The sequence below is a fragment of the Sprattus sprattus genome (assembly GCF_963457725.1).
Source record: "Sprattus sprattus genome assembly, chromosome: 1".
NCBI lineage: Eukaryota > Metazoa > Chordata > Actinopteri > Clupeiformes > Clupeidae > Sprattus > Sprattus sprattus.
The window spans coordinates 69729375-69742482 of NC_137920.1; the positions used below are offsets into that span (position 1 = coordinate 69729375).

The window sequence follows — 13108 nt, forward strand, 5'->3', positions numbered from 1 at the left end:
TGAAATGACAATCTTTAAAATCATCCTGGATCTTTCTCAGGTAAGTTCAAGTTGTCATATCTGAATATAGCACCTACTCTAATAGTACCTGAGCACATTTTGTAACCGATGTAATCATCTACATGTTTGATATCTGACAGCCTTTCGTCGGAGATTACACTAGTATACTGTATGCCAAACCACCCACTTTATATCCTTACCTTGGCTTTAAAAAACACAATCATTTTTACATTCATCATTGAGAAATAGTAAAATCAATAGATTAGATAATACAAAAGTATTTTGAAATAATCAAATTAAAATGAAAGACTAACAGGGGAAAGGGTGGACAAGCAGCTGATGGCAAACACTGAGATGAGAGGAGGAGAGCAACAGCAGTGGTGGCCAGTTTAGCCTAGTTCTTATTCTGATCTATTGTGTAGATCTGCAGTGGAGCCTAGTTCTTATTCTGATCTATTGTGTAGATCTGCAGTGGAGCCTAGTTCTTATTCTGACCTATTGTGTAGATCTGCAGTGGAGCCTAGTTCTTATTCTGATCTATTGTGTAGATCTGCAGTGAAGCCTAGTTCTTATTCTGACCTATTGTGTAGATCTGCAGTGAAGCCTAGTTCTTATTTTGATCTATTGTGTAGATCTGCAGTGGAGCCTAGTTCTTATTTTGATCTATTGTGTTGATCTGCAGTGAAGCCTAGTTCTTATTTTGATCTATTGTGTAGATCTGCAGTGGAGCCTAGTTCTTATTCTGATCTATTGTGTTGATCTGCAGTGAAGCCTAGTTCTTATTTTGATCTATTGTGTAGATCTGCAGTGGAGCCTAGTTCTTATTCTGATCTATTGTGTAGATCTGCAGTGAAGCCTAGTTCTCAGACTCACATCAAACTGTTTATTATTCTGATCTATTGTAGATCTCCAGTGGAGCCTAGTTATTATTCTGATCTATTGTGTAGATCTCCAGTGAAGCCTAGTTCTTATTCTGATCTATTGTAGATCTCCAGTGGAGCCTAGTTCTTATTTTGATCTATTGTGTAGATCTCCAGTGAAGCCTAGTTCTCAAACAGCATCAGTACCTGAGCAGAGACACGTAACAAGAGCTCCATGTTAACACTGAGCAAGGAGGTGAGCATATCACAGCGTGCCTGTCTGCCAGTGTTTCCAACAACAATGGTGTCAAGATCAACAGTCTATATCAATGTTTCACCAGTAGAGAGCACTATTATGCTTTTTTGTGTGCTTTTTTTTTTTAGTAAATCTGAATTTATTGCCCTCTCATTTTTATTACATTTTGGAATTGGTTATGAAAAGGAAGAATAAGTCACTACCCAAAGATCAGAGAATGAGTATCTGAAATTTTGAGAATTCAAATTTCTCTGAAGTCATTCATATTTCCACTAAGGGCGTTTTCAATAGAGGGGTGTTTGAAGCTAATGTGACACGTGTTTTGTATGGTTATAACGACGCCACAAGTATTTATTGCTGTTTATAAGAGATAATACTTCTGTGATTCTAGGTCTCTTTTCTTCGCGGTGAGTGGTCTTACTTCCCTCATTGTGTTGTCAGATTCAAATTTACGACTTTCTCTCTCTGTCTCTCCCAAGCTGGCAAGGAACCATAATGAGAAAAGAAATCACATTTCACTTAAAGCTCTAAAGAAGCTTCCCTCTGTTGGCCTGTATCTTCTCACTCCCATTGCTGTTCATATCAGAGTCGTTGGGGAAACAGCTTGATCCCAGCCCTGCGCTGAAGGGGGATTAAAAGCATACTTGTGCTACCCAGGATTTAATGGCTTAGGTATGGCGGCCTGACTGACTGCAGCACCTAATGCGGTGGCCCTCAGGAACTCCCTTTGGACACATGTGCTGCTCTCAGAGAGAGAGGAGCACGACCTGTGTCCTCATCTAGCAGTGCACCAGGCGCGTGACTCATTTTTGTGTTATAAGGTTTCAGACCTAAGAGAGATAATGTCATGTGACATGTCAACAGACTAAATCTTTCATCGTGTATTTCCCTTTTCCATATGTGTATAACTGATCCATTACAACTGAATAAATGTTGCCACAGGATTGACACAATGCATGGATGATCAGAATGTTTTCTGGACAGCTCCTTTTTTACATGATTTTGCTAACTAACATAGGCTGTATTGGAATATAACAGTGGTGTAAAAAATGTCTTTTCCCCCAGGCAGAGAAGGGGGACCATGAACACCAAACAGACCTTAGGGAAACATTCCTGTCCTAACTAAGGAGACTCACCTGCAGATACAGTACAGATGAGTTACCCACAACCCTTAAACACAGCTGACCAAAGATGAATGCCCCATTATATCACAAGATGTACGCACACCATGCAAAACCACTGTGGAAGAACATGAAAGCTCAACAAGAGATGCTAAACTTATTTGTGTGCCTTGTATATTCGCACCACGCACGTTTGGAGGTAAAAGTTCAACAAACACAGAAAAAAATGAAAAGTCCATAAATTATGCCCGCATGCCTATCATACCTCTCACCCTACACATGTTTTTGAGAGGGGAACTCACTGAGACGTGAGAGCCGCAGTCATGGTCAAGAAGGCATGTGTATTGCATGATGAAACGAATGAAACGAATGCAACTTCTGCCACATGACAGCTGCTATACACTATAGGGCAATCACTGAGCAATCACACTACAGCGCTATCTGAAGCGGAATTGCATCAATGGAACAAAGAGTGGTATGTGTTTAGTCACTTAGTGTTTGCCAAAGACTGGCAAACCTATTTCCCCCGTCGTCCCTCTTTGTCTGTCTGAGAGGAACCATTAAAGACCACTAAATTGGCAACATAACAAGTAAATGCCCTCAAGAATCACCATTAAATCCAGTACAAGACCACAGCCTTAATGGTAATTATATTGACCTTTAAAGGTTTCTACTGCCAGTATAAAGGGCATCACTTCTGATCTAGTGCAAACCGTAACACTATACTGGAAAAATTTCTCGGCCAAGCAATCAGTGATTTTGCTGGGAATAATGGTGTTTTTGATGGAACCCTCAAAATTCTTCTGAAAATGTTAAGGCTTTCTCTCTTTACTCTCTCTCTATGTCTCTGTCTCTCTTTCTCTCTCTCTCTCTGTCTCTCTCTCTCTCTCTCTTTCTCTCTCTCTCTTTTCTCTCTCTCTCTCTGTCTCCCTCTCTCTCTTTCTCTCTCTCTCTCTGTCTCTCTCTCTCTCTGTCTCTCTATCTCTCTCTGTCTCTCTCTCTCTGTCTCTCTCTCTCTCTCTCTCTCTTTCTCTCTCTCTCCTGTTTGAGCTACATGCCCCTACATCTCCACTCCTGCTCTCTATTTATGTGTCTTATGTGCACATGTGTGTTTCTGGACTGGCCTCAAATAATTGTGATTATGTGCATGTTCTCAGTTATAAAATGTGAAGTTGTTCTCGTGATGAGCCACACATACACCCCAGCTGTGAACGTGTGTGTGATGACCATCAGTCATGCTGGGGTCAGAGTTGAAAATGATGGCACGATAAATGCAGTGGGACTGTGTGTGTATGTTATGTGTGTGTATGGGTTATGTGACATAATGACTCGCAGCAGTGGGCTGCTTTTAAGTGTCAAGGCAGAGAATCTACGGTGATGAGAATATACGACTCAACATATGTTAGTATTACGCTATAATGCCTTTATATTAACATTTTAAAGATGTGAAGCTTGGCAACAGATGGTGTGTGGAGGTGGGGGAGGGAGAAGGGTCTACTCAAAAGCTGAGATGTCTGCTAAACCCAGGCCCTCTGTTCCCTAACCACATGTGTAAGTGGTGCGCATCTTCCAGGGTAATTACTGATGGCATTCCTGTGATGTTTTCAGGTGTCTGTCATATCATTTTTCTCAAAGGCTATGACAAATATTGTGAAGCATTTTAATTCTAAAATTATAATCTTTTCTTTTTCTTGCACAGACCAATAAGCAATTACCATATTTGTGGTACTATCAAGAACAACCATATATTTTCTGTGTGCCAAATGTTTGAGAAGCTGGATCCATTTGTTAAGACTCGAATTATTCGATCAGTGAGGCCTTGGTAAAGCTTCCCCCACTGGAATATCTCCAGGTATTTCTGGATCTGTCAAATATGTCAGTATGTTTGGAATTGTTGTAATTTAAGGTATTAATTTGAACGGGTGAAGGCTACCTTGTTAAAACAAACGGTTCTGCGACTCGGGAAAAGATTCACTAACACAGGAAACAGGTTGTGGGTTAACACATAGACCTGTAACTATGTGTCTATGGGTTTACATGTTCCATTCAATCATCCACGGTGTTCTATCTGTCCGCGGGAGGGTTTTCAATGAAGTGACGTAAAGTGGGTTACAACCTATCAGAGACCAGAGGCGGGTCTTAATACAGGGGCGCCAGTAGGTTATCAAATCAGCTTGTCCTTTGCGGCTTCTGAACAGATGAAGCCGGGTTAAACTAGTGATTCACCCACATCGAGCCGAACATATCTGGAGCTGACCAGATAAGACAAGACCCGATTATGTCTAAGTAGCGTCAGGTTCGCCCACAACCAACCATGGCACCTAAATCTTTTTCAGAAAAGTTTGAAAACTTAGAGGACAGTGATGTTAAACACTCCACATGCGTGTGCAGAAGACAATGCAACAACTGCAAGATTTTCCTCGGTTTCTTCGTCCTCTCTCTTTCGTTGCACTTCATCACGCTGTTTTGTTATTTGGACTTGAGATCTGAGGTGCAACGAGAGATTCTTCAGAAAAACAGAGATGGTGTTATTCCGGTGGGATCTGCTGAGGCACATGAACTGCTCCCTCCAGAGCTGCAGCTCCTGGACATGCGCTACTCAGCCATCGGCATGCAGGTAAAGTAAGATGACCTGTGTAACATCGTATCAAGTTTTTTTTTAGACCTGCTCTATTTAAAGTCTGCTGATTCGGTCACCTATCTACATTAATAGTAGCTGTATTCAGCACTAGACACCCATGGATCAATGTTAAATGCCTGATTTGTATCTAGGAAAGGCTTTGTCCCTATTGTTCGTCAGTGGAATTGTGCATCATCTCCGCTGCCGCTTGTTAAAGACACTTGCAGATAGGCTACATTGTGCCTCAAACATATTCTCCTGAAATAGATATAGATATAAAGAAATAGAATAAAGATTTGTTTTACATGCCCTTCCCTCGACCTATCTACAGAAAACGGTGTTTTGACGGTGTTTTGTACTGAGCCTGCTGCCGTTGTTTTTAGTATGCTTGAGATTAAGTGTGTCGTGCCGACTAATGGCTCTATCAAAAGAAAGGACGATTTATTTCTAATTAGGCTTTGCTGTTCTAAGACAAAGGGGTTGCACTTATTTATTTCACTCCTGTTATTGAAAAGCTTGAGTATTTCAACTTGAAAAACTGCACACATAAAGTTAACGGACCGACATCAGTGGATGTGTCAAGTATTAGTTCAGTTCAACCTACTCTGTGCAGGAACACAACTAGTCCATAGTCCATCAGCAGTTCAAAATTCCTCGGAAAATCTTAAGATAATAATTATACTTAAAATAATTTAAAAGAAGGATTAGGTTATTCAATGATACGTGTTTCTTAGTCCTTGAATCAAGTCCATAATTTAAATTGATCCACAGTTATATCCACAGTACATTCTGAAATGACTGAGGTCCTATACGCAGCTCCAGGAGACATCATGCATGACAGACGCTGCCTACCTCTGACAGAGCACACGCTGAAAGCTCAAACCTTCTATATGTGGTAATGTGTCAGTGACAGAAGAACAATAATGGGTTCTTAATGTGCTGTCTCATCTCGCAAGCCCTTAGGCTTCTCATCCATGTGCAACAAATCCCTGTTCTGAGCAGGCAGGGTTACTGTGGTCATGATTGATGTCGGGTGGCTTAAGTGGTATGATCCGCCTTTTCCAAAGGGCAGACTTATTAGGACCATAACATGCCGATAGTATTTAATCATATTTATGACATTTCTCTCATTCTGTCCCTGCGTGTGTGTGTGTGTGTGTGTGTGTCGTGTAGCCCAAAGACATGTCAATACACAAAGTACTCTAAATGTAGCCGATGCACTGGTTAACTAGGGCTGCAGGAGTGACTTGGCTGTGTGTGTGTGTGTGTGTGTGTGTGTGTGTGTGTGTGTGTGTGTGCGTGTGTGCGTGTGTGTGCCTGCACGTGTGGGTGCATCTTGGCAGGAACAATGTTCACTGTGAGGGGTGTGAGTGACCTCACGCTACGTGTCAGAACGAGCCTGACATGCTGACAGTGCTGCAAGCCATTTGCATGTGGCACAAACAGCCTCCACATCTCCACTCTATGTAGGCTGTTAATATGCCACTTGTGTCTTTAACCATCTTGGCACACTGCAATGGCCTCTCCACTCCTTTGAATTCGGCCTGTGTTTGTCTGTGTGAATCCCTCAGTCTCTTGTGCATCTTCCATGTGGGCCTTGAGCCTGTAATAAAGTTTATGATTATGCAAATAAGCACAACAAATAGAAATCTTTTATAATAACAGTCAGTGGCATGATATCACATTGTTCACTAATGAAATCCTTTCTCAGTGACTTTTTTATTTGACACTATAAACTCTGTGAAGAATAACTTGACAAATAACTAAATTGACAGCAGCAATAATAATCCTTTGTGTGGTAGTGCTTTAGAAGTTCAGTTTTTTATTGGAAGAGAGTCCTCTAATTACTAAATCAGTGTCAGTGTTTTGGTGGTCTGGCAAAAGCAGATCTGTCCCTCACACTTAGGCCCAATCCCATTTCTAATCTCTACCCCTACCCTTACCCCTACCCCTTTGCCTTCGCTTTTTCAAACGGAGGGGTAGCCGAAGGGGTTGAAACGCTAGCCCTTCGAATTGGGATAGCACTTCAACAATTACGTACGTCATCAGTACGAAGCGTCAGCTGTTACGTTACCGGAGAGCGACAGCTGTCACTCACCAGATATAAACAAACATGGCACCTGCAGCTGTTATTTACACAATGCAACATTTTATCAAACAAGTTTTAAAATCATGAATTACAAAGAAAATACTTTAATTTGTGTGATGCTTTCCCTGCTGTTTCCGACATTTTTAAATGGACTCGCGCGATGTTTGTTCTTTAATGATCACGGGTTCGCAATGCATTGAGGGAAATCAGTCTACCCCTCCGTTTGAAGTGTGCCCTCGGAAAATCTCCGTTTGGAGGGGTAGAAAGCGCTTCCCCTTCCCCTACCCCTCTGTCTTAACGTGAATTGGGACAGCCCTACCCCTCCACATGAACGCGCAAAACGGAGGGGAAGGGGAAAGACGAAGGGGTAGGGGGAGAAATGGGATTCAGCCTTAGTCACTGAAGCAAGTGTGGTCTGCACGTAAAATACTAGGGAAGGGAGAATGACTTTATACCTTCTAAATCTTGTCACTGTCAGTAGCCCAAAAGCTTTGTCAAACAACAAATAAAATGAAAAGCATCTAGCCCTTTTCTTTGAAGGTGTATGAGTGGGGGTAAATGTTGTATTATGTGTGAGTGTTGGAAATACAAATCTGTTGACTTAGTCCCCAAATAAGAGTTTCATCTTGTGACAGGGTTGTTCCACGGAGCTCGCTTCAAGCAATTGTTGGTCCTAACTGTGCTTAACTCTTCACATGGAAAACTGCGTCTTCAAAGTGAACCTTGGGAAAAGTATTTCCTCAGATTGCCTACATGAATGAACTGCTGCAGGTCGACCTCCTGCTGGCTCTCTATTCTTTTCTTCCTTTCTCTCTTGCTCTTTTCTTCTTTGACTCTCTCTCTCTCGCCCTCTCTCTCTCTCTCTCTCTCTCTGTCTCGGAGCCTCCTTAGGCATTATGGGCGTGTGGCCAGAGCTCTGTGTGAAATTCTGACACACACACGCAAACACTCACACACATACACACACACACACACACACACACACACACACACACACACACACACACACAAACTTGTTCACCCATCTGGTACCTACCCCTCTGAACTCCTATTAAAGACCACTACTTGCCCCACTGCAGGGCGGGCGCCCTCTTCAACAGGATATTTACCTTAATTAAGTTTTTTCTAATTAGTCCTTCCCAATTACTGTTCTCCCATATGAATCTAGATTATGATCTGCCTTTGCACCTCCGGCGTGGGGATCTGTTTGCTGGTATGCTGAAGTTCTAACATTGACCTTTATGGTATCCTTTGTCACAGTTAGTGTGACTTGTTCGCACAAGGTTCATTTTACCATTGACAGCTGTTTTCCCCCCCCGCTAATTATCCCAATAAAGATTTATCTGAGGACTTGTGTATTAGATGGTTCGCTTGTGTCGAACTGGATCAAGAGTCTGAAGATAACAGATTGGAACCTTTTAGACCGTTGTGGCCTCAGCAGATAGTTTAACAAGGATGGCATCGACAGTAAAAATACTTCACCTGTGTGCGAAAATTGGAATACGGAGGGGTTCTGCTGTTGGCTCGCTACCTTTGAGCCGTGACTGGATGCAGTGCCAGGAACCCAACAAAAAGAAACCGGATACCTGGCAACCCCTGACATGTTGCTTTTGAAATCTAATAACCCTTCCTGAATAGCCTCACAAATGAAGAAATGATAGACATTCATCCCCGCACACACTAGACTTTAATGATTCATAAGCACTTTTATTATGTGAGACACGGAATAAAAATACCTTTCTGCTGGGTCACCAAGGAGATGTGAAGTCAACCCCTTAGTTAAGTCAATGCATCGTTTTCATTGGTAACTATGTTGTTTTATTTAGTGTGAAGTTCACGTTTGAGTTATACACAGAGGGTTCCTATCTTAGAATCAGCCTGTGGCTCCTGGCCATGTTTCCCCAAGGACAGGTGTCAGGGATATTACTGGATTCGTTTTAAATCAGGAAAGAATGTTTACATGTCTTAATTAGAGTAGAGCTTATGTGGTGCACATGCTTTTATTTATAGAAACTTCGGGCATTAAAAAGGGGGTTGGGACAAACAAGCTGCGTACAATTAGGCAGTATGTGACTGAGCAAAAGAGTCCACATTCGACCTCCAATAAACACTGTTCTGAAAGCATGTATGTAGGTGAAACTAGCAAGGTGGTTCAATCAGTCTTCAGTCAACCAATCATAACATTAGTGGCCTATGGCGTTGTGAGCATTTATACTTGTGAGCTGGTGTATCTGCGTAGCTCTGCAATTCACCACCAAAACGTTAGTTAAATATATATATATATATATAACGTTTTTGCTTAGATTTAAAATTTCACACAAAGACACTGTATAATCTGATAATTATTGTAATTATTGACACTATTGTTGTAACAAAAAATATGTCTTGAAGATTTGTGAGGCCTCTAGTAGCCAACTAGTTACGTTAAGAAGCTCACTTCCCACAAAGTAGACAGCAAAGTAAATAGTGGAGTGATAGTTTATCAACAAACCCCCAAGCATAGGGCAAGTGGACCAACACAGTTGTTGCGCCCTGTGTCGCCGCAACGTGTGGCTTTAAGATAGTTGTTGTTCCATTTCAGGCTGATGGGAAAAGGAGGGTAATGAGGGGTATTTAAAATGGAAATCAGCATCTCAATCAAAAAGCTCTAGTTCATCATTTGTCTTAACCTCTGTACTGTTCTATCTATTCTGAATTATAAACCCCAGCGGTGGTCAACCTCAAAATCTGGAAGGGGCTTAATTAAGTCCTTCTTCTCTGTGGCAGCCCTTTATAGGATGTGTGCTTTTTATTCTAGATATATCCTTTATATTGTATTGATGGATATGTTGTAGATGTATTTGAAAGTAAAACGTGTGTGTATGTGCGTGTGTGTGTGTGTGTGTGTGTGTGTGTGTATGTGTGTGTATATAAAATCAAATTATTATTATTATTATTTTCTTTTTCTCAGCGTTTCCTGTCTGCGTTTTACAGTTTCGCTGTTGGTGACACTGATGACACTGATTTTGGTCCGATTTCATCTGGTGAGGGAGCACTCCTGTCCTTCCTCTCCCCTAGACGGCCTGAACTATGAAGGCAAAAACCTGACCTAAACCCTGGCCCATCTAGGTTTCTGCCCAAAGAATGGTTCTGTCGTCTGAATTCTGTAATGGACTGATTCCTCCGCCAGCCGGCTGTTTTTGCCAAACCACTGTCCTGAGGCAACCTTGCATATTGTAGCCTATATTTACGTGTATAAAATGTGATCTTTTATAATTCCACCAGTCATTTCCCAATGTATGTGTGTATAATGCCACCTATTATACAGTCTTTAGCTGTCCCTTTGAAAGGAATGCCACTCCCCCTCAGTTGTGGACCCTAAGCTCATAGGAGTGGTTTCATTTCAAAGGGAGCTCAGAGATCACAGACTATTGTGTTTTATGTTTCCCACTGCTGTTATTGGTAAATGAAGTTTCCCCTCTCCAAAAGCCAAAACATGTTTGGTTTGAGGTTCAGAGAAGGGCTTTTTTCAAAGGAGGCTGGAATCCACGGGTTTCGGCATCTGTGACTAGACGACAATCTGTCAACATTTACTCCACAGGGTCATGGGTTTACACGTAGGATAGACAGTGTGGCCACACAGCCCCATCAGAAGGGTAATATGGCATCAGGAGTATCAGATGTGGCAGCGATTCTTCCAGTTTGTCTGCTTCCGGCAGCAAACGCAAACTTCAGAGTTCCTCAGGTGCACCTTGTGTCATCAATGAAAGCCCGGTGTCCGATTGGGGAAAGAAACGTTTTACCGATCCATGTTTGGGAATTGGTTTCTGTGAGAATTATAGGCAAGATGAAAACCGTGTGTGTGTGTAGTCGTATGCTTGGCCTATGCTTTGTAGAAAGTCTGGCAGGCTGTATGATTTAATACATTTTGAAAGGATTTACACCGGTTTGAGTCTTGCCTATGTTCTCTATTGTACATTGCCAGTTTTACGTAACTGCTTCGCACAAATGTTTCCCTCCATCAATGGCTGTACTGTTTACTCTGTGCGAGTAATTGAAAAGATGCATTGTTATTTTAGTGGCTTTTCCGCAGAAAGCCACAGCACACCCTTATATTTTTCACACTTGCACTTTCAGCCTGTGCATGACTGTTTTTATAATATCTCCTCTCTGAAGTTCAATTTGCATTGGTAAGCCCCAGACGTTCAACCCCACACCCTCAACCGCTGCCGTCCCCTCCCATAGCCCCCCCCCCCAACCCCACTGTATTGTGCAATTACTGGGAAAGGAATTCTCATGAAACTGTTGTCTTTTGTGTCCTCTTAAGGCCCGACCGCAGTGCTTTATGACTGTTTGGTTCGGCAGGCAGGGACGTATTGGCTGCTCAACGGGCCAGCCGGAGTTTTAGGTGCTCTTGGAGGGTAAAGCTGCCCGCTGGCTGGGCCCTGAGGCGGACTCCTCGCGATCCATCTTCGGCAGCGTGGCAGGATCCGAATTGTACATGCCATAAATCAGTGGCAGAGGAGAACCCACCGCAGCTGCTGATTACCCTCCAGTTTATAATGTCATGCCTCGTGTTTTACTTGGAGTCGGGCAGAGCTTTTACCTACAGCATGATTGCTGACATTCTAAGTGGTACCCATCAAAAGAATGGCATGAGATCCTTTCGTTTTTTTTTAGTTTTTTTCCTTCCGAGTAAATTAGTGTCCTTGGAGGATCAGCTTTCGCAATTGTGACCGCAATCTCGGCGTGTGTTGGTGTGTGCATTTGTGCGTTTGTGTGTGCGCAAGAGCGCCATTGATCTTTTTTGTACCAATTGAAGCTGTGCCATGAGTTCACATTTGATCGCTGGAAGTGGTACACTTGAGCTAACTCTGTCTGCCCGCTCGCTAACGGATATGAGCAGCCCAACAATCATACGCATCATTTTGCAGCCACATGGAGACAATTATGCTCAAAACAAATTTGATATCATTCTCAGAAGACCATCAAGAATATGTGATTCATTTCAGGATCCAACGTCAGCATATTTCCGTTATCTCCCTTATTATGAGTGCAGTTGTTTTGAGGCCCACTTGCCCTGAGATACTACTCCTGTACACACAGACCCACACAGAGCTTTGACCGCACTTATGCCTGCTGCTGGTTCGAGTAATCTGCCTCTGCTTCACCTGGCTGCCCCTAGCCTTTTTCTTTCTGATTGTGAACGCAAGGTCTGATTCATTTCCCGCTCATAAAAAAAAAACAGCGCAAGCCCCTCTCACCACTGTTCCTCTCCTTTCAGACGTGCTGCTCTGTTGAGTCACTTTCACCCTGCTTTCTGTTGACGGCGTGATGAGTTCTTGTCCGTTGTTTGTGTAGTCACAGTACTGAACGCACATGTGTCTCGAGGCCTCGTAAAGACTGTCTCAGTGTCTCGCCAACAACTGAGGGATGAGCCGCGCAGAGTCACAATACCGGGTCAAGCCACGTCTCCCACTTAGAACATACTGTGGCTTAGAAGTCTGGGTTGACCTGGGGGAGTTTAATGGAAATTGACGTTTACAACTTGCTCTGCTTTGTTGATGTTATATAGATGGTTACTATTTAAATGCAGTTGAACTAAGTCAACTTGTTTCATATGCTAAATAAACTTGCACTAGCATGACCTTACCTTGGCATTAGTAGGTGTGTTGTCGCTTCATTCTGCAGTCAACACGCCTCCAGCTGTTTGCTCCCCAGTACGTCCATAAGATGAGGTCTTGGACAGTGAGCTTGTACTTTATGTAGCTTTTGAAACGAACTGTCTCGTTTATTATTTTTTGTTATGTCTTTTGATCTATGTTTGATCTTCTGTATACTCCATTCTTAAAAGGTATGTGCATGTGAGTACAGGAATATTAATTGCATTTCCCCCCCCTTAATATCTTATGGATTTATTGATTGAACTATTTGGGCCTCTCTGCCCTTTCTTTTCTGGACTCGATACAGTTCCATGTCATATTCTCGACTAGACGGCGGAAATTAAAGCAGATTCGCTGTAACTAAGGAAGTTGTGTTTAATCGGCCTATGCAACATATGGATGGCATATGCCAAGTGCAGTTATTTGGCACTGGTATCTTTTTAAACAAAGATTTATTTGTTTCCGTGAAAGCCACTGAGTGATGGATGAGTGGCATTACGCATTGAGTAAGTCACGAGAA

The 13108-nt window shown here is 42.5% G+C and overlaps 1 protein-coding gene across 1 annotated transcript in view; it reads left to right on the plus strand.

Moving 5' to 3' along the window:
- Positions 1-4503: 4503 nt before the first annotated feature.
- Positions 4504-13108, plus strand: part of eda (ectodysplasin A) — a gene marked incomplete at its 3' end in the record, with an annotated part of 35308 nt that continues 26703 nt past the window's right edge. The window contains exon 1 of the mRNA XM_080847193.1: positions 4504-4854. Coding sequence (XP_080703319.1) covers positions 4552-4854 — 303 coding nt within the window. The 5' untranslated portion in view covers positions 4504-4551. The remainder of the gene's footprint in view (positions 4855-13108) is intronic.